Source organism: Sciurus vulgaris (assembly GCF_902686455.1).
Source record: "Sciurus vulgaris genome assembly, chromosome: 14".
NCBI classification, from domain to species: Eukaryota; Metazoa; Chordata; class Mammalia; order Rodentia; family Sciuridae; genus Sciurus; species Sciurus vulgaris.
The window spans coordinates 77,722,757-77,745,381 of NC_136475.1; the positions used below are offsets into that span (position 1 = coordinate 77,722,757).

At 43.4% G+C, this 22,625-nt stretch overlaps 1 protein-coding gene across 1 annotated transcript; it reads right to left on the reverse strand.

Moving 5' to 3' along the window:
* Window positions 1-16,431: 16,431 nt before the first annotated feature.
* TCF23 (transcription factor 23) lies at window positions 16,432-21,857 on the reverse strand. The gene is made up of 3 exons (XM_079110540.1): window positions 21,494-21,857; window positions 20,590-20,832; window positions 16,432-19,475 (listed from the first exon to the last, which is right to left on the reverse strand). Exons 1-3 carry the CDS (start codon window positions 21,713-21,715, stop codon window positions 19,296-19,298), a joined length of 645 nt encoding a protein of 214 aa, XP_078966666.1. The 5' UTR covers window positions 21,716-21,857; the 3' UTR covers window positions 16,432-19,295.
* Window positions 21,858-22,625: the final 768 nt, after the last annotated feature.

Genomic DNA, 22,625 nt, shown 5'->3' on the forward strand with positions numbered 1-22,625 from the left:
CCCTGAGCCCCTTGTTATATTTTTTTAAAAGTCTAGCAGATGTGTGGTTGACTGTATTTTTTTAGTGTATAATTCAGTGGGTTTTGTATATTTATATTACAATGTTATTTATATTATAATATACAGCATATTATATATTTATTTTATTTATATTGATGCAGACACAATATTATGCAACTATCATTCCCTCCCCCTCTCTCCTTTATGTTTATGTGAAAAGCTGGACTATGCCAAAGGCATAATGTAAACCAAAGGTCTATTGACTGAAGCTATAGAAAGTCATGTGAAGCAATAAGGCTGACTGTGTTGATTGCTACATTCAGGCACAACAATCTTCTTTCCAGTGTAACTCTGACTGTTACTGATGGACTGGCAACAGGATCATGAAGATGGGTGTGTCCTCAGTAGGGTTGTGAGTTTCTTTTTCTCTGCTGGGAATCTCTTTTTTTCCATTTATTTCATGGCATATGATTATAATAGCTGCTTTAAGTTTTTTATTTATTAACTTCAGTTTTGAAGTTGGCATCTGTTGATTGCTTTGTCCCTGGAGAACTGGTCAGATTTTCCTGGTTCTTTACAGTTTTTGTACTATGTTCTGGGTCATGTTAAATCTTTCAGAGAATGCTAATGTTTTTTCATTTTTGTTTTTTTTTTTTTTTTTTTAATCAGGCCATGACCTAGTGAGATGCAGACTACATGTTCTGTCTCATCTTCTGAGGGTTGAGTTTGCAAAGACTTTGTATGCTTTTGGGTCTGCACTACTCTCAGGGGTTGATTTTGGGCATGGATGTTGATTAATATTTTGGCTTTATCCAGAACCTTTGCTACACTACTTTAGGTGTGTTCTGCACATGTGTAGTTTAGGGGTGAGCCTAGGACTTAGGTCAGTTCATACATGGCATTAGAGATGCCCTTCTCCAGCTCTTTCCTCTCAGAAATTTGCACATCACAAATACATAGATGAATTTTTAAAAAAATATTTCAAATAATATCCAGCAGGTTTGGGGAAGAGGAAGAGAATTGGACAAAACTACTATAGATTCATAAGGTAGACTAAGTCTGAAAATGAATGAACAATTTTTATGTTAGAATAGTGAGGTCGTTCTTGCCTTATAAGGCAGTAAAACTGATAGATAAGGGCAGAAGGAAGTCCAGAGTTTTACATAAATATATATATAAAGAATACATGACTAAGGGAGCATTTAAATATATGCCAAGGCAAGGAATAAAGCAAATTAATAAACAAAATAATGCCTGATAGGAAAAATCATCTTTTAAAAGAAGAAGCAGTCTCCTAACTGCTGCATGAGCTGTCACTGAGTTTTGAGGGCCAGGTATCCATTGCTCCAGTGGTTTATCATCTTGCATCATCTTTGAAAGATACAAATCCTTGTGATAAGAAAGTTATATTACTCCTTAAAGGTGGAGACAGGTGCAAAGCTCCATACTTGTGGAGACAAAGTTGCCCCAGTCTCCTCTCAGGACACTTTACTGAGAGCATCTTCACTTTAATCTCCATCCCTCACTATGCCTCACAGGTCAATCACAACTACCATGTTTGCACATTGTGCACGAGATAAACTCATCGTCACTGTGTTGCCAGGGAGATTCCCATCAGCAAAATATTTGGGAAATGTGTTGTAACATCCTGTTCCTGGGTTGCCAAACAGCCATTTCACCAGATTGTTTTTCCTGGCACTCTGGATAGACTTTAAACACCCTTTCAATGTTTAAAAAACAAAACAAAACAATAAAAACAACTCTTCCAATTAGTTTTTCTCTAAAATAGAGAGTCCTGCCAGGATGAGAACACACACATAATATAGTTGTAATTGTACACACAGGACTCAGTAACCATAGGGTGCATTTCAAAACTTTTGGAGACTTTTTTTGGAACAGCACTCTGATTTTTAGCTGCTGTACCTATTTTATCGTATACAATGCCTTTTTGTTGCATAACTGCCTTTGGTCGTTCAGCTTCTCAAACTGAGCGGTGGTTAATTGCAGGGTCTTTTAAGCTGTCAAAACTGACATTTGGCGCCGTATCCAACATGCAAATAAGAATCCTTACACCTCCATCACATTTTTATCACCTGTGATTTCATAATTCCACAATGTGGGAAGATTAAAATAAATCGGATGGTGTTCCCCTCTTGGCAATTTGTTTGTGAGTCCTCCGATCACCAAAGACATTACAAGAAATCTACAGATCACTGTCCCCTATGAAACAGATGCAAAAATCTTCAATAGATATTAGCAAACTAAATCTAGAAGCTCACAAAAAATATTTTATACCAGGACTAAGTGGGATTTATCCAAAGATTTCAACTGTGGTTCAACATATAAGGTACTATACCACATTAAGAGAGTGAGGTGGGAAGCCCACGTGATCGTCTCAGCCCATGTAGATAAAACATTTGAGAAAGTCCAACACCTTTGAATGATTAAAAAAAAAACCCAAAACTGCTAAACCAGGAATAGAAGAGACATTCCTCAACTTGATAAAGGGCATTAGTGAAAAACCACTGTTAATATTATACTCAATAATGATAGCCTGGAAGTTTTCTCCCCAAGATCAATAACACAGGGATTCTCGCTTCTGCCATTTTCCATTCACCATTGTACTGGAAGTTCTCACCAGAACTATTAGGCAAGAAAAATAAATAAAAGCATTCAAATCTGAAAGAGGGAAGTAAAATTACCTCTGTTCGCAGACAACATGATTTTTTTTATATTGAAAATCCCCCAAAATCCCCAAAAAAGACTATTGTGCTATTCGATGAACTCAATAAAGCCATGGGGTGTAAGAACAACACCCAAAAGTCAGAGGTATTTCCATTGTAGTAGTGAAGAACTAGGAAGGGACATTAAGAAATCAATTTTATTTATAATAGTATTAAGAAGAATAAAATGCTCAGGAATAAGTTTTACTAAAATGAGGTGAGATTTATACACTGAAACTGCAAAGTTTATCAAAAGAAATTAAAGGCAATGTAAATGAATGGAAATTTATCACCATTCATGGATTGGAAGACTTAATATTGTTAAAATGGCACTACTCCCCAAATTGATCTAGATAGTCAATACAATCAATTAAAATTCCAACCATGTAGTTCACTGGTAGAGCACTTGCCTAGCATGTGCAAGGCCCCAGGTTGAATCCCCAGTACTACAGGGAAAAAAAAAAATCCCAACTGACTTTTGCAGAGATTGATAAGATGATCCTAAAATTCACATGAAATTGCAAGGGACCGTGAATAGTAAAATAATCTTGAAAAATAACAAATTTGGAAGACATACACTTCCCAACTTCAAAACTTAACTATACAGTTACAGTAATCAAAACAGTGTGGAATGTAACAATCAACTGGCATAAAATAGACACACAGATCAATGGAATTAAATTGAGATTCCAGAAATGAACACAACTGCATAGCCACATGAAAAAAAAAAGTGGGTTCTTATATAATATCATATACAAAAACTAACTCAAAAGAGTTCAAAGATCTAAAGGTAAGAACTGAAACTTAAAACCCTCAAAGAAAATATTGGGATAGATTTTCATGTCCTTAGATTTGGCAATGGATGCTTAGACTCTAAAAGCACAAGAAACAAAAGAAAAAACAGATAATTGAGTTTATCCAAATTTAAAACTTTTTTTTACATCAAAGAACATTTTCAAGAAAGTGAAACAACTACGGAATGAGCTAAAATACTTGCAAATCATATTTCTGAAAAGAGTCTAGTATCCAGAATATAGAGACACCTTTTGTACCATAACAATAAAAAGACAAATAACCCATGAAAAAATAGATGAAAGATTTGAACAGACACTTCTCCAAAGAATATATATAAATGTCCAAACACATGGAAAGATGTTCAATATCATCAGTAATTAGGGAAATGCTAATCAAACCCACAATGAAGGCAGGCATAGTGGCACCTGCCTATAATCCCAGCTGCTGGGAAGACAGGTAGGAAGATCATGAGTTCAAACTAGCCTGGGCAACATAACAAGACCCCTTCTCAAAAACACATGCACACACATATACACTGAAATACCACTTAACACCTACTATGGTGGCCATAATTATAGAACAACAACTCAAATTAAAAAAATAACAAAAATTTCTAAGGAACTAAAAAAATTGGACCTCTTTTATATTGCTGGTGGAAATGTAAAATGGTTCAACCACTGTGGAAAACAGTTTGGGCAGTTCCTCTTGAAGTTAAACACAGACTATCATTTAGGCCAATAATTCCACTTCTTGATACTACCCAAAAGAATTGAGAACAGGTATTCAAATAAAATGGCAATATTCACAACAGCCCCATTCATAATAGCCAACAAATGAAAACAACACAAATACCCATCAGCTGATGAATAAAATGTTTTAAGTTCATAAAATGGTATATCATTTGTCAGTGACAAGGAATTAAGTACTCACACATGCTACAACATGGATGAACCTTGAAAACTTCATGCTTAGTGAAAGAAGCCAGATACTAACATTCACAGATAGTATGATTCCATTTATATGAAATATCCAGGACAGCCAAATCCATATAGACAGAAAATAGATTAGTGCTGTAGGAGAGGGGAATGAAGTCATTTTCTAGTTAAAGGTTTTTTTGGTTTGTTTTGTTTTGCTTTTTTAAAAATTTTTGTAGTTATAGATAGACAGCATTCCTTTATTTTATTTGTTTACTTTTATGTGGTGCTAAGGATGGAACCAGTGCCTCACACGTGCTGTGCAAGTGCTCTGATACTGAGTAACAGCAACAGCCCCTTGTTGGTTTTTGTTTGTTTTGGTACTAAGGATCAAACTCAGGGCCTCACACATGGTAGGCAAGTACTCTATCACTGAACTACATCCCAGCCCTTTTTATTTTATATTGAGACAGAGTCTCACTAAATTGCCCAGGCTGGTCTTGAACTTGTGATCCTCCTACCTCAGCCTCCCAAAGTAGCTGGAATTACAACATCCAACTGGTTAAAGATTTCTTTATGGGAGATGAAAATATTTTGGGATAGACATTTGTGATGGTTGCAACACATTTTGGAAGTAATGAAAGCCCCTGAATCGTACACTTTATTTTTCTTTTCTCACAATAATTATTTTGGTCACTAAAGGTTCATTTTGCTTAATTTTAACAGAAAGTTCTTTTTTTATTAAAAATTTTTTTTATTTTTACAGACTGCATTTTGATTCATTGTACACAAATGGGGTACAACTTTTCATTTCTATGGTTGTACACAATGTAGATTCACACCATTCACGTACTCATACATATACATAGGGTAATACTGTCTGTTTCATTCTACTATCTTTCTGTCCCCCACCCCCTCTCACCCCATTTTCCTCTACACCATCCAAAGTTCCTTCATTCTTCTCTTCCTCCCCACCATCCCCCCTCATTATATATTATCATCCACTTATCAGAGAAAACATTCGGCCTTTGGTTTTTTTGGGCTTGGCCTATTTCACTTAGCATGATATTTTCCAACTTCATCCATTTACCAGCAAATGCCATAATTTTATTCTTCTTTATGGCTGAGTAATATTCCATTGTGTATATATACCACAGTTTCTTTATCCATTTGTCAATTGAAAGGCATCTAGGTTGGTTCCACAATCTAGCTATTGTGAATTGAACTGCTATGAATATGGATGTGGCGGCATCACTGTAGTATGCTGATTTTAAGTCCTTTGGGTATAAACTGAGAAGTGGGCTAGCTGGGTCAAATGGTGGGTCCATTCCAAGCTTTCTGAGGACTCTCCTACTGCTTTCCAGAGTGGCTGCACCAATTTGCAACTCCACCAGCAATGATGTACCTTTTCCCCCACATCCATGCTTGTGTTCTTGATAATAGCCATTTTAATTGGAGTTAGATGAAATCTTAGGGTGGTTTTAATTTGCATTTCTCTAATTACTAGGGATGATGAGCACTTTTTCATATATTTGTTGATCACCTGTGTATCTACTTCTGTGAAGTGTCTTCCCATTTCCTTAGCCCATTTATTGATTGGGTTCTTTGTATTTTGAGTGTAAAGTTTTTTAAGTTCTTTATAAACTTTGGAGAGGAGTGCTCTGTCTGAAGTGTCCCACTCTGTGGGTCCATTCTAAGTTTTCTGAGCCACTTTAAAGTGGCTAAAATGATGATTTTTTTTTAATACTGGAAAATGAACCCAGGGCAGCTTTATGCACAGTCCTTTTGATTTCTTATTTTTAGGCAGGGTCTTGCTGAATTGCTTAGGACCTTCCTAAGTTGCTAAGACTGGCCTTGAACTTGCAACCCTCCTGCCTCAGCCTCCTAAGTAGCTGGGATTACAGGTGTGTGCCATTGCACCCAACTAAAATGATAAATTTTATGTCATGAAAATTTTATCAATTTTTGTAAAAGACAGATATAGTTCTGCTCTTGGGATTACTCATTGTGAAGCCATACAGAAAACTTGGACTGCTTCGCCACCTCAGAAATTGTGCTATTTACCCAGTTATGAGCTGAGCAGACCTGTGTTCTGGAAACCCCTTTCCCAAACTTTGTGAACTTCATACCTGGGCAATATCTTCTGATCTTCTTGTTTTCTTTGTATAATCACAGCAATGCCTTTTCGCTGTTACTTGTGGGAACTTTCTCACAGACATTTGGGCTCCAAAAGTTTCATATTATCCTTTGTGGAATGCAGCTATCACTCTCTAAGCCTTGCTAATGAATTATCTTATAAAAAGGCGTCTAGTCTTGGAGAGCTACTTAAGTATCTGGATCTTGTTTGCCAAAGGGTGTGTGTGTGTGTTTGTGTGTGTGTTTTGTACCAAGGATCAAACCCAGAGGTACTCAACCACTGAGTCCTGTCACTGAGCCACATCCCCAGCACCACCCCCCTTTTATCTTTTTAATTTCAAGACAGGCCTCGCTGAGTTGTGTAGGTGCTCACTAAGTTGCTGAAGCAGATTTTGAACTTGTGATCCTCCTGCACTACTGGGATTACAGGTGTGTGCCACAGCACTAGGTGGTTTTTAATTTTAATTTGCCTGATTCTTCCTTTTGTTAAAAAATTATTAATATAACCATTAATGTAGACTATTTGGCATCCGAACAAGCAAATTTGTTTAGAATGTATCTCAGAGGTAGGTTGCCTGCTTAGCATCATAAGACTTTAGGTTGGTTTCCCAGTAGCATCAAATTATTACAATTAATAATATAATTGATAATTATATAAATTATTATAAATTAAAATGATGTATTAGGAAGTTTTTGTTTTTAGTCTAATTTAAAAAAGATGCATAGGAAGAAGCACCCCCTTTTCTTCTTTGACAGGGGTGAAATCATGTCTTCATGCATTGTCTGGAACGGCTTCAGTCATCCTGAAACCCCAAGGAGAAACATCATCAACATGCAGAGGAAAGCAAGGCAGAAAGATGGACTCATTGCTGGATCTGGACCTGTGATGACCTTGTCAAGGCTCTGAGCCAACCTCGGCCCACCTGGCCTCAACTGTGCCATGCCCGGTGAGATAAGCGCTGTCCTTGTTGTGTAAGTCATTTGATTTGGGTGTTTTCTTTCAGCAGCTAAAAGTATCCAATTGATGCCAACACTTCTGATGAAGGAGGTGGTGAAAGCAGGTAAGAGGTTCACCAATGCTCTGGCAAAACTTTGAGTCAGTTCATAGCCAAATTATACATCCAAAGTAAAGCATTCAAATAAATCAATGTATGTTTGGAGATGCTGTAGCTTGTCACATAAACATCCTTCTAGACTCCTGGGTTCATCTCTGAACGGTGCAGCACTGGACCTAGGATCTACATATCCTGCTAACTCTTTCTAAAGATGAGACACTTTTTTTTTTTAACCAAGAAACTCTTTGGATCACAGTTATTTGATTCTCATTTATACATTCATATAGGTTAAAAGCCGAATATGCAACAGGCATATACTTAAAAGATTCATTCTCACCTTATCCTCTATCTATGACTGTTCCCACTCTGACAGGCAGCTGCTTTTCATTATTATGTGTGTGTCCTTATGCAAATAAAAGAGAAATCACATATGTTCTGGTAGCAGGATATGCACACCATTTTGTTCTTCTTATTCTTTTAAAAATATCTCAGAGACCTGTTCATGCTAATTTCACAGCAATAGTTAAGACCTGTTTTCCCACAGAGCATGTAGTCATATTTTTGGATCTTTAATCATAGGACAATCGAAAATGGTATTTCAGCATAGCTTTGATTTGTATTTCTCTTTTTGATGAACAAGCTGGTCTCTTTGTATTGTTTAATGGCCAGTTGAATCCTTTTCCTGACCTGTGTATCTCTGCATATCTTTATTGGGTTATTGGTGGCTTTCTGATTATTTCTAGGAGCTCTTCAAATATTAGGGAAATTCCCTCTGTGTCTTCGACCTGAGCTGCAAATACTGTCACACAGTTGTCATCTGCCTTTTGTCTTTGCTTATCGTGAATTTCTCCTTATTCATTTTCTCTATGCTATTTTCACATTTAGAAGTAGAACAGAAGTAGAGGGGGAGCCAGGAAGAAGACTCAGAAGGAACAACTAGTTAGGAGCCTAAAGAATGGAAGCATTTTAAGAAGGATGAGTGGTTGAGAGTAAATGATGTTAAAAAGAAACACACAAACAAAACACAAAGTCAGGAAAATGAGACCACAGAAATCACTGGTGCAGCAGTATGCACCTGCAATTCCAGTGACTCAGGAGTCGGAGGCAGGAGATCACAAGTTCAAGACCAATCTCAGAAACTTAGGAAGACCCTAAGCAACTTTGTGAGACCCTATCTTAAAATAAAAATGGCTGGCAATGAGGCTCAGTGGTATAGCACCCTGGGTTCACTCCCCAGTACAAAGAGAGAGAGAGAGAGAGAGAGAGAGAGAGAACAGAAATAACATGAGATTTGGGGGAAAGCCATCTGTGGCTTCACCAATGCAGTTTTAGAAGTGAGGTGGAGATGGGAACCTGGAGGGAGAAGATGAAAACATGGAGACAGTAACAATAGAGAACACTTGTCTTGCTCAAGTCCTCAGTCAGGGACAGAGAATGATTAGTAGAAGTTACCACCAAAAAAGGATATTAGGGGACAGATCAGTTGGCATAAAATTTAAAGAGGTTGGTACTGGAATGGGGTGGAGCTCAGTGGTAGAGTGCTTGTCCAGCATGCAAGAAATCCTGGGATCCTTCCCCAGAATTGAAAAAAAGAAAAGAAAAGACAGGGGGAGGAAAGGGCTCCTGGTGCTTTTGAAATTGGAGGTAGAAGAAATACTTGAAAAGCAGCAGTGGAGAGTAAGATGGGGACCATTTCACTCCATGACCACAAAATCCCAGGTTTGACTCCCCCAGAGTAAATTAAATTAAAGGCCTAAACCCAGATGTGGGGTGTAGTTAGCCCCTTTCAAGTAATGTGGGTTTAGTGGGTGATGATATTGAGCTACTATTGCTAGAAGAGGGTTTGATGCAGGGGAGGAAAGTCTTTTTAGTGTGCTAGTTGCTGGTACTACTTTTTGTTATTAAGTTCACGTTTGTTACTTGTTTTGGCTCTGTCATTAGAAACCACTGTTTGGCTTAGCTTCCCTTTTTCAGAATGTTGAGTCATTTATGTAGTTTTCTTTAACTTAGTTGGGTGTTCCCATTCAGAACAGGCTACCAGGAATTAACCAAGGTGACACAAAAGGAATTAGAAGATGTTCATTTTCTCCTAGTGGGCAACAGCCAAAAATATATCCACCCTTGACCCTCCACTAGAAGAAGGAGGCCTCCCTGAGCAAGTGTGTACAGAATGGGTGAGTCTTCTGGAGCAGTCCCTCTCCTTGTCTATCTGTTAGCATGGGGTGATGCTTCCAACACTCCACAACTGGGGAGGCAGGCCTGGGTTCCCTCTTCAAGAGGACCCCCTGAGCCTGCTAGGTGAGTTCCTGCAGGGCATCTCAAGTTGACAGTCTTTGTCCCGAGTTTCAGGAGAAGACTTCTCTCCACTATGATCCCTGTGTTCATGTCCAGGGTGATAAAAGAGAAAGTCCCACATGGTCTTGCCTCTGTGGAACCCAAGAGAAATCATGGCCAGAAGTTTTGCTAGAATACTCACTGTGGTTGCTTCATGACTCCTTATGAGGGCATTGGGAAGGTGGTGGGTCAAGAGGGCCTTCACACCAGCATCTTCCCATCCCTGCATTTCCAACTGTCTTTAGTGGAGTCCACCGGCAAGTTGTTAGTGGTGCCCGGCCTTCATCTCTGAAGACAGTGCCTACCTCCTCGTGGGAGGGCCTCTGCCACACACTAGCAAGCCGGGGAGACTTGATTCCCCTTTGCGATGTAAGAGGTGTTGGTAATGTTTCCAACTCCAGGGCTCTTGTGTTTTCCATTGGAAGAATCAGATAAAGTCACTTTGGCACAGGAACAAGACTTTTTATTCTTATGCTTGAGCACACAGGAACCTTTATGGGGGGGACAGAAATCCCAGGCTGACTCAAACAAAGGACAGAAAGGGTAGCTTTAGAGTGAGTGAGTCTAAGGTTGGGCAGGGCAGGGTCTTTTGATGTCATCAGAGGTGGAGGTGGAGTTTCAGCTGCATCTGTGCTCTTCCTCCTCCTGCCTCTCATGCCCCGTGCATAGCATTATGATCTCAGTCTCTACCTCGGTGTGATTTTTACTATGCTAATGAAGTAAAGTACCTATACGATACTTCAGGGACTGTTCTACACATATGCTTACCTTTTGTCATTGGGGGGAAACCCTAATATTGTGTTAGAGAAGGCTAATATCGTCTCACAGCAGGGCAGGCTATTGCTCTGTCTTAGTGGAGCTGATCCACAACTGGGTTAATTGCTGTGTTTTCCTTGGTCCTGGTTTCCTGGTATATTTGCTGACCATATAGTCTTGGAAGGCTGAGCTGTCTTTCCAACCTCTCGTCTCCTGGTGTGTTATCTTAACTTCACGGTCATGAAGACTGATCTACTTTTTACTCCCAAGTTTCTGGCATGACTTAACCCCATAAGACTGAGGGCTAATTTAGCTGTGTCAGTAAGATGGAGTTCAGTGCTGTGTCACTTCAGAGAAACTCACATGAATCCTGAAAGCAAAGAAGGCGCACATAACACTTGTTTATCCTGAGAGGGATATGACAGCCAGGCCACACAGCCAGGACCCAAGGGGACATCCAGTTAGAATCTGGAGATGACCACATGCACCACTCCCTCAGGTATGAGTACCTGCTGAATACATTTGACATAGGCATCCAGCAGGGAACTATTCTGGATAATAGGGCCACTCCTCTGCCTCAGGATAGGCACCACCAAGTTCCAGCCTGAATAGAAATTTCTTAGTGCCTTTGTGGACCTGAATGGGTCTCACTCTTTTTTTTTTTTTTCCTAATCGGAAAACTGGCTCACAGAATACAACTGGGCTGATAAAACATGTCATCTGAAGGGACTCAGAGAAAACTTCTGTCCATTTTTGCCCTGCTCCATGCCTCTAGCAGACAGAAGGATTGACACAATCTAAAATGTGTACATTAGGAAAATCTTAAGATTATATTCTGGTTCTGAGCGTAAATAAAAATAGAGTTTAAAATAAGCAGTTTTTGTACTTCTGCTTTATTTAGACATAAATTTAAATGGTGGGAACTATGAAGGTATGTATTTAACTGGGTTAGGAAAATTATATACCAACCATTGTGAATTATTATCAACCTAGTCCACCTTCTCCCCCATTCCCCTCAAAAATCCTTATGGTATATAATTTGCCTTGAAAATTGCAAAACTTTTTGCTTTCCAGTTGCACAACTTTCTTGTTAGTTTGCTGAGGCAATCTCTGTACACATTTATAATCTGATGAATGAATCAACCCCTACGATAATGTTACTAAATACACACATACAATGGTGGCCATCGTAATGGCAAAGGGCCTCTAGAGTTGAATGTTTTCAATTCAGTTACTGCAACAACTGAGGAGGATCATGAAAACTCTAGGAAATATGTCCCCCCATTGTACCTTGATAGGAGTGTGTGTGTGTGTGTGTGTGTGTGTGTGTGTGTGTGTGTGTGTGGAGGAGTGTTCAGCCAGATAATGTTCATAAGGATTGGCGTGACCCAAGTTGTTCTCCTGGCAGCCAGTCACTTTCACCATGCTCCATTCTTCGTGGCCCTGGATTGTTTATGTAACCATGCCAAGACACCTGGACAACAAGCCAAGCAAAGCTGTGTGGATCTGTAAACTTTATGGCATCCCTCAGTTTCCCTGTTTAAAAGAGAAGTAACATTTCGTGTATTTCCGGTCAGGAGGCAGGTCAGATATCCACAAAATCTTACCGTGGCTCTTCTATCAGTCATGGCCCAATTAGGAACATAAAAACCACACCAGTTACTTTGACAGAGGTGGTTTATTATAAGAACTGAAAAGGCAAAAAGAAAATACCAAGGAAACACAGGTGGCAGCTGAAGGAAATAGGTGCCACTTGAGGGGTAGGAGTTAATAAGGGGATAAGGTGAGAGTTACTGGAACCTAAAACATTGGAGGAGGGACCCTGCAGAGGTGGAACCCAGACTTCCCAGGACCGAGTGCTGCAACAGCTGGTGCCGGCATCTGTAAGGGGCACACTATACACTGGTTCTGAGCGAGAGAAAAAGCTGGAAGCTTGAACTAAATGCAACTGCAGGGGCGAAGAGCTGTCACCACCCAGACACTTCAAGCTCTGGAAGCTTAGGCAAGCAGCCCCTCCTCCTCCTCCTGTCTGAAAGGCTTCTTCCAGCGCCCTCTGTTGGTGGAACTTAACCAGGTGCCCGTTGGTAAAGCAGAACCCTAACCCCAGCAGCCATGGGAAACTAACGCAGGACTCTAGTTTGGGGCTATTACAATGAATGTTGTTATAAGCATTCTTGTAGATATGTTTTAAAATTTTTTTTCTAGTTGTTGACGGACTTTTATTTTATTCATTTATTTATAGGTGGTGCTGAGAATCAAACTCAGTGTCTCACACATGCTAGGCAAGCACTCTATCACTGAGCCACAACCCCAGCCCTCTTGTACATATTTTTGATGAATTGTGCATTCATTTTTGGGGGTTATATACTTAGGAGTGAACTTACTGGATATAACAGATACAGATATTAATTGTTCTGATGGATGTTTTGTGGTATGTGGTGGTTTCAATTTGCAATTTTCCAACAAATAATGAAATTGAGCATCTTTTGCAATTTGGATGTTCTTTTTAGGAAGATGTTTGGATACATTTCTAGCCCATTTACTATTTGATTGTAGATCTCTTATTGCTCTGTGGTTATTTTTAATATATTCTAAAGGAATTTTTTTTCAGTGTTGGGGAGTGAACGCAGGGTCTTGCACATGCTAGGCAAGCAGTCTATCCCTGGACTATACCCTCAGCCCTTTTAATACATTGTGGAGATATGTCCTCTTGAGTACCGATGGTGCCTGCCTTATGACAATCCCATTTAGCAATGGTGTGAAAGTAATACAAATTCAGTAGAAACCATATTTGAATTTTGAATCTTGATCTTTTTTTTGGCTGGAGATATGAGGTACCCACAGTGCCCAGCCAATCAAAGGGGAAACAACTGATACTCTATGGTGTGCTGCATTACTAAACTGTGATGCTTGGTAGACTAGGTATATTCAGTGTATTTTCAATTTATGAGATTTTCATCTTACAATGAATTTAGTCTGGATGTAACCCCATCATAAGTCAAGGAGCATCCGTTCCCACACTTCAGTGTTAGAACTGAGTTTTGCTTCAACCTCTGGCTTACGCTACTGCACTTCTCAGGGTGTATTAAGATTCTAATGGTTTTATACCCACCCGTTGTGTCAGTTTTGGTGGCTCCCCACCACTCCCAGTTTCAAAGAGTTCACGAGAAGAGTGTGTCTGTATTTTCACAAGGATTCCAAGAGGTCCAGGGCTCAGCCAGTTGCCCTGAAGTTAGCTGTGGTTTCTGGGAAGTGCGGTATGGAATTTATTTTCATCCAACTTGGACCCAACCCAGAGGTTTTGAACCACCAAAGCTTCAACACAACTTTCAAGTTATTTAGGCCAACTTGATTTATTCAACTTGATTTTCTCCTCCTATCATCCTTAACTATTTCTATTCTGATTCCTGGATCACTTTTTTTTTTTTTTTTTTTTTGTACTTTTTTTTTAGGTTTAAAAAAACCAGTTGTCTCTGTCCCTTTATAACTTCTCAGTGTATTTAATGAGGCTGATCCTGAGTTCCTGCTTCTGTCCCCACTGATAACTGGCAGGTCGTAGCATCATCTGGAGGCTCCTCCTTGGAACTGGCTCTTGTCCTCTGTTTCACTGCTAGGCAGCTGATCCCCTGCTGTGTCAGGGACTCTGGTCCCACAGGGAGGTGCCATCCTCACCTTCCCAAGCAAACCTGGATGTGACAGCAGAGGGGAAGGAGGAAACTCAGACTCAACCAAGAGGAGGGAGATGTTTATTCCTGATGTCCTGAGAGAAGAGACATCTTCAGAAGAGGGTCCTTTGAAGGTCCCAGAGAGCAAGGAACTCAACTCAGGACAAGTGAGGTCTTTGACATATGTGACAGAATTTCAACTCATGTCACTAGAGGCACAGATTTATCTAGGAAAGCAAGGAACACGCATTCAAGTGAGAATGTAGGCTGTCTGGAGAGGTGCATTTGAGGGGTTACCTGCTCCTCTTTTAAATAAAACTTGGGGGGCTGGAATTATAGCTCAGTTGTAGAGTGCTTGCCTAACATGTGTGAGGCACTGGGTCTAATTCTCGGCACCACACAAAAATAAATACATAAATAAACTAATTAATTAAAGGTGTTGTGTCCATCTACAACTAAAAATATTTTTAAAAGAAAGAAAGAAAACCTGGAGAGGGGTAGGTATGGGAAGACATGTGGGGATGACATTAGTCTGGTGATCTCAAGATGGTTTATTAAGATCTGGTCTGCTCATTATCAGGATGCGTAGGCTGATTAGTCTTCATTTTCTGATATAGATAGACTGCCTTGGGAAGTGTCAGGCCTGGAAAATATATAGAGCTTCAAATTAAAATTCTATATCCTTGTCCTTCTTTTATGTCCCCTTTCTACCTATTCTTTAATGTCTCCTATAGTATCTCACTGAGCCTCCTCAACAAAGCAAGAACAATGGTGGTTCTTTTGAGGCCACTTGCTGGTGTAGGGGGTTGAGAGGGGTCTACTTACCAGTGAGGGTGGGGCATCACCAGTGAGGAGTGACAGGGGGCTATCAAGGACTCTGCAATCTGCGCAGGAGGGACTCTGCCCTTCAGAGCCCTTGGCTGTAGGTAACAGCCAGGTTTCCCAGCAGAGGTCCCAGAGGTGGGAGGGGGCTGAGATGTCTACTGAAGGGACAGTTGAGGACTTGCTGCCCTGGAGCGTTCCTCGGAGGACACTCAGAAGCTCCTTTGCCTTCAGGGGGCATGCGGGGCCGGCCCCTGAACCCTCGGACCATTTACCCTGTGCTGCTGAGACTTCTGTCCCTCTTGCCCTTGTCCTGCCAGAAGCGGCTTTGTTGCAGAAGTCACAGCCAGGTGGGACCCATTGTCACACGCTCCCTTCTCTTGCCCACAGATGCCCCCTGGCTTCCAGGTCCCCTCCTATCCCCTTCTCTGTTCCCTCCCTCCAGCACTCCTCTTTCTACTCATGTGCCTAAGCAGGGACTGTCCCCAGAAGTTGCCCTTGCACAAGGCTGGCTGAGGGAGCAGAAGGATCTCCAGGTGCAGTTCAGCCTGACTGTTCTGCTACCACCCTACCCCTGCCTTGCACTGTGCTCCTCCCTCCCTCCCTCTCCTGCTCCCTGTCCGGCCTGGCTGGGCTCCCTCCTAGCAGGGACCCAAGCAGGGTCTCACTTTCTTACAAGGGTCCCTTCACCATGCTTGCCCACCCTCACCAGCTCTACTGAGTTTGCTCTGCATGTTCCCAGGACCTGTTTCCGGAGAAGAAGATGAATGGTGTGCTGTGGGACAGCAGAGACAAGGAGGAGCTGGCTCGGGATGGCTCAGCCCACCAGGGGAGCAGCCCCACTTTTGTTCTCCAAGAGACCTCCCTGTGATGGGGACTCACAGGCCACCAGCCTGGGTCCTCACTACTAGCCTCTCCCTGTGCCCAGAGTCCTCTGCCTCTCCAAGGATAGGACCAATCTACTGCGTCTGCCCTGCGCATGGGGTGGAGCTGTGATGGTTCGGGACACGAGGGCCTGGGAGGGGGCTTTCTTAACTGTCACCAATTTATTCTAGAACCCAGATTCTGAAACTTTTGGTCTCAGGACTTCTTTGCATTCTCAAAAAAAGTAAAACCCCAAACAAAGAGCTTTTGCTTATGTAGATTGCACCTACTGATAGTTACCATATTAGAAATTAAAATAGAGAATTAAAAATACTTATTTTAAAATAACTGATTAACCCATTCTATGTCAATATAAATATAGAACATTTTAATCAAAAATAATTATTTTCCACGTTGAAAATATCTAGTGAGGAGAGTGGTATTGTTTTACATTTTTGCAAGTATCTTTAATGTCTTTCCTAACAGCTGGATTCTCCTCTTTCTCCATTCCATCTGTTGCAATATCACATGTTGTGTAGCTTCTGGAAAATTCTAGTACACCATGACAGAATAAGAGTAAAAAATGGTAAATAACATAAAAATATTATAACATAAAAATATTTTTGGCCAACCCAAGATTTTCAGACCACATTTTGAATACCCCTGATACCTTTGATACCTGATAGAGCAAAGGTCAGCACTCTGTTTCTGTAAGGGCCAGATAGTGAATATTTCAGGCTTTTCAGTCTGTCTGTTAGACAACTCTGCCTTGGTATTAGGAAGGCAGCCATAAATAAAACACTTAAACACGTGAATTTTATTGGAACATAGCAGATTCTTTGCTGCATACCTTTGTTCCTAGGGAACACAATCTTCTGGACCGCTGCTGCCTCCAGCTGCTTCATCCGCCCCATGTTCCCTAGCTCCATAAAATAAAAAACTCATCTGCTGCAGAGGCAAAGGGGCTATCTGATTCTGGGTGGTTCATGGATCCCAGTCTCCAACCTGACCTTTCTCAAGGGCAGCATCGTCTCATCAAGGAGGGCAAGACCCAGTCATCCCCTGTGCCTTCCTTTGGCTCCCTGTCCTGTGTTGGATGTCCATCTGAGGAAGATGACCCCTGAACCCCAGAGGATTGTCCTGGGCACTAAGGAAAACAACTTTGCCTGGAAAGGGCCTGAGGCAGCCTTAGAAGCTGTCCTGATGGGGCCTGCCCTTCTTCAGCCTCCGCCAGCTTCACCTTTTTGCCCTCTTTGTCTTCTCCACTAGGGTGACATGGTCACCCCAGGGGTCTGATGATATGAGACAAAGGCTTGAGTCTGAGCCAGGTGTGGCAGAGCAAGCTCCAAACCAGTCTGCCCATCTATTAGGAGAAGTTCCAGGGTCTCAGGGAACCCCAGAAAAACCAGTTTCCTTCACGCCCAGAAAGAGATTGTGTGCCACCAATCAGGAGGAAATTCATCTGTGCCTCTTTTTACCCCCTCCAACTCAACCAGGAAGATGCTGCTATTTGGCTTTAAAAATAGAACACTCAAGATGGACTTTTATGGTCTTGTGAAGAATACTGCTCATGCCCTCCCACACCTGGTCTCTGCCCCTGCCTGGCCCTGTCCAGTTGCCCAGAAGCAGCTCTGCACAAGCTCTGCAGGGTCCTTCAGCAGAGAAGTGGTTCCAGGCAGATTTATGCGTTTGGCCTTGGCTGAGGCCTCCTCCCATGGCTCTCAGCCACAGTCCAGCTGCTCCCACATCCCATGCAACTCAGGCTGGGACGTTCTGTGTCTCCTTTCCTACCTCCACCCCAGCTTGCTGAGTCACTCCTGCCCCCGATTCCCTGCTGCCCCAGCCAGCTCTGTGGAGGACTAGACCCCAGCCCTTCCCAGCTTGCCCAGACCTTGATGTTCATGATGACAGTGATGGCTTGTGACTAATCATATCCTGTTGGGACTCAAGTCTTCCTACATGCTGAAATTTATCAAAAACACCTTTGATAAAAGGTTCCTTCCCGGCCTACACTTCAGGTGCCAGTTTTGAAGCTACACCTGACCTAGAAAGTTCATCTTGGTGTGTGTAGACTCTGTGATTAGTCTTAAGATTATTTCTTCAGGACCAGAGATGAAGTCCATTAGAGATCTATCACACTTCTGGCATCTCAAGACAGGACGTAAGGAGAGCCTGGTGGGATGATGACTGAGGGAAAATCTGGCCTAGGGAGCTAATTTCCAGATTGACTGTAGAAATAACCCCAGCGTTAATGAAACCTCAGGCAACAACAGCACTGGGAACCCGCTGACCCAGACCTGTCTTGTTTTCCTTTGAGGTAAGGTTTCTAACATAATGGAAAGAGGAGGCTGATTACCAACTCTTGGAAAAGATACACATTCTTGTTTTTAAGATCCTTCAAGGATGTATATAAGCATATCAGCATCCCACACAGGCAGGGCCTTAAATGGCTGCCTGGTTCAGTTAAGATAGAGTTGCCTCTGGGATAAAATCTTCTCAAACTAAACAGCTGGGACTATCTAAAACTTTCTCCAGAAACTGGAATGTAAGCAATGTAAGCTTTACGTCTTAACCTGTAGATATAACTCATGTCAAAAAAAAAAAAAAAAAAAAAAAAAATCATGGAAGAATGCAGAGCCCAGAGAGGGAGAAAATGCAATGATGAGGGGCAACTGGAGAGACCCAGCATCCAGAGACAAGAATCCTAAATTCCTCCTGCCTCATTGACATTGGGTAATCATCTCACAGTGCCATATAAAAAAGCATATTTCTTCCATTTTCCCTCTGGCTATGTGACACCAGCCCAGGTCTGTTCACACTTAAAGCTACCAAGAACAAGTTCCCTAGCTTTCTCAACACCTGAGGCTGCTGCCATCCTGGCCACCCTGCTCTGCACGTGCACTATGATTTTTGTCTTCTACCTATGTGCAGAGGATTTGCAGGAGTCTTAGAGGAGAGAAAGGAGGAGTGGTGCCTCACTTGACTTTGAACCCAGTCAGATCCATTCTTCTCCCACTTCCTTGTAACTGCCACAGAAGAGCCAAGATGAGGCTCTCCATTCTGTGCTCCCTGGGAATTCCCCAGCACTGCTTCACTTGGTCTGCAGACTAGACCTTGGAAGCTGAGCCTGAGTCAAATCCAAAGGCCGAGAACGAGAGGGAAGATGGGTAGGCACTGGTAGAAAATCCAGGTCCCTAAGCATGGTCTAGGAGAACAGGATGAGTGTGGTGGTCATTTGTTGCCAAGAGCTGGCGAGAGTGGCCTGGTGGAAAGGAGAACATCTGCCTCTCCAGCGACTTGAGACCCCATCTCTGCATCCCTTATTCTTTGGCAGGAGGCAATGGCTGTGGTGAAGTCGAGGCCAGAGCATCCCAGACCTCCAGCATAGAGACGAGACCGCATGGGCCACTTCTGCAAGACACAGGGTGGGTGGTGAGTGATGCTGCTGCCCTTCATTGTCCAGGATCCTTAACACCCGAAGCTCCCCCTTCCCTGGTACCCCTGCCTCAGGCCTCCCCCAACCATCAGAGCTCTGATGTCAGGGATCTCACCACCGCCTGCAGCCCCCACATTCTCCAGCTGCCCTGAGGAGATCAAGGGCCCCCTCCTGTGGGCAGGAAAAACTCCCTCTCAGCTAGGATCTTCCAGCATTTTCCCTCCTTCCAGCAGGAGCAGGCAGTCTCAGAAAGCTCCACGTTGACTCAGCCCCTCCTCTCCAGCAGCTCTTCCACTGGGGACACAGGGCGCTGCTCCCGGGCTCACCACCCTGCTCCCTAGACCTAAGCAGGCTCCTTTGTACATTCTTCGATCTATCTATCTACCACATGCTAGGGCCTTAACTTGGTCACTATTTTAAAGCAAAGGACCCTGTTGTCATCTCAGAACCCTGCACGAGGTACCACCTTTGGCGTATTAGACTTGTACCATTTTGTCTCAGAATCTGGCATTTTAGCTATATTTGCAAGAAACAAGGTGGAAAGTATCCTCCATAAAAATAAAGTTGACCCCTAACAATGTTCTCCTCAGAGGGCAAAGATGGCCCTTCTTCTGTAAGCATGCGCTCCTCAGCCAGCTCCTTACAGTGCCATCCCGGGCCTGCTCAGTGACTGAGCAAGGTATCTGGGATTAGACACCCTGGGACTCAAACCACATCCAGCCACCTGTCCTCCCTATACGTCCTCATCTGTAATCTTCATTGTGTTCTTGCACAAGAGACAGAACACACTAGAACCTACTTAGACCAGCTCTTGGCATAGCTTTAGCACCTAAGCCTTGCTGTCTGTGGTTGCGATGGTGATTATCGTTAATTATACTTAACATTAATAATCTTATTTTGTACTTAGGAGGAGAAGGCAAGCTCCTGTTTGCTTCTATTTTACATAGAATAAAGCTGAGGTTCAGGAAAGCCAAGTGTGTGCCGGAAGCTCCCCACCATGCACTGTTGCCCTGCACTTGATTGTCCCAAAGAGTTGCTCTCTCCTACAACAGGAGTCCAGAGGACACTGAGGTCAGCACTATGACGTACCTTGAGAGGGTGCAAGTGGCGGAGTCCACGCAGGAAGGGTGGCCAGGCAGGGCTAGGCAGCTCATGGCCGAGAGTGCGGGTGAGATGAGCAATGTAGCTGGTGGCCAGCACCAACACATCCAACTTGGACAGCTTGGTGTCGGGCGGCACAGCAGGCAGAGCGGCCTGCAGGGCCAGGAAGGCCTGGCGCAGTGTCCTCACTCGGCTCCGCTCCCGCGCTGCGTTCTCAGGACTGGCCTCACTCTGCACAGAGGACCCCAGAGAGTATGTCTAACCAGAACCCTGGCTTCTAAGAGCATTCGAGAAGTCAGGTGTCTTGGTGCAGTAGTGGGTGCTGAACAGCAAAAACTGACAGATCTCAGCCCACCTTTGTGGTTCTCAGCCCACCCTCTTTTACAGCTGCAGGAAGGCCTAGGCTGGGGTCAGATGGCAACAGGGTGGCAAAGCTTGACTCAGAACCCAAGACTCTTGAGTTGTCTCCACTACTCCCAAATTTGAATCTTGCTTATTGGGGTACCGTTGGGACCACGGGGAGCCCAGAGCCATGCCCTTCTCAGTAGGGCTGACCCTTGATCCAGTCAGGTCTTAAGATGAAGAGGCTGCTGTGGTAAAGGTGTGAGGACAAAAAAATCAGGGGTCACAATGCACTGACCCGGTCCCATCCCTGATGCTGGTAATCCCTCCTCCAGGCCTCAGTTTCCTTCAGAGAAGTGAAGGAAACTGTCTGTGCCATGCTCTGGTTAAGACCAGCTCTGATTGATTCCAGTCAACCCCAGCATGGCTCTGAGGAGTCCCAGGGGATGATGTCCTTGCTCTTGGGCAAGAACAATAATATGGAGTGAGGCTCATTGCCTTCCAAACCCTGCTTTCCCCCAGCTCCCTCTCCTGGACCAGATTTCCTTACCCTGCCACGAGCCGGGCTCCTAGCTCTGGTCCCTTGAGGGGTAGGGGAAGATCTGCACCATCTTTGGTCACTCCAGCTGGGCTCTTCCCACAGGTCCTGCCTTGTCCTGCTAAGGCGGCTCCTCTTCCTGTTACTGCCTGGCAGCAACCGTGCTTTGGCCTTAGCCCGGCCATGGCCCATTCCTGGCATTGCTGGTGCCCCTCTGGCCTCCCTCTGTGGCATGCCACTCCCCTGAGGTATAGGGCTGCAGCCCCCAGAGCAGGAACACAGTGCCCGAGGGAGCCCTTGGGTTCAAGCTCTCTGGGGCAGGCTGGCCATTCAGCCAGCAATGTCTACATCTGAGGAAGCCGGCGCCAACTCAGTCCCTCTTCGCTTCTTGCTCTGGGAAAACTGCCCACCCAGCACAGCCCCCGCAAAAAGCCTCCGCCTACCTCCCAACCCTGCTGAGGGGTGGGGGTGCTGAGTGCAGGGAGTGGCCAAGCCCTGGGAGGAGGCCCATGCTGAAGAAGGCAGGAGGACAGAGGAAGGGAGTACTCTTCTAGATAATGGCTGATGCCAACGGTGGTCTTATGGAGGATCTGTCACTTCAGCTTTGAGGCACAAGTTCATGGAGGGACCCTAGATTTCTGTCCTCAGTGCCAGAAGACCACCTGCATACATCCTAGAAAGTCCTTTCCTCCTCTGGCTAATGAATGTGACCTTCTAACCACAGGACACTACTCCCCACTCCCAAACACGCCTCCCATTTCCAACTTAGGACTTTTACTTCTACCTTTCTGTGCACTAAAATGCTTTCCTCCAGCTCTGCCAAGGGAATGCTGCCCATTCTCGGGGCTCTGCCCTTCATTTATGAGGACTTACAACCTCAGGGAACCTGTGTCCCTGTCTGATCGGCTGGTTTCCTGACAGTTCAACATTCACAGATCACTGTGTGCCAGACATGTTATATGTATCATCTTGTTTATCACAGCAACCCTCTAAGAAAAGAGGTGGGGAAACTGAGATTTGGGGGGAGGCGAAATAACTTGCCCATTGTCAAATCCAGTAAGTGTTGGGCTTGGATGAAAACCCAGGCAGTAAGTCAGACTTGGGAGGCTTCCCTCCCTCTATGCTGTTCTGCCCCCATGGGTCA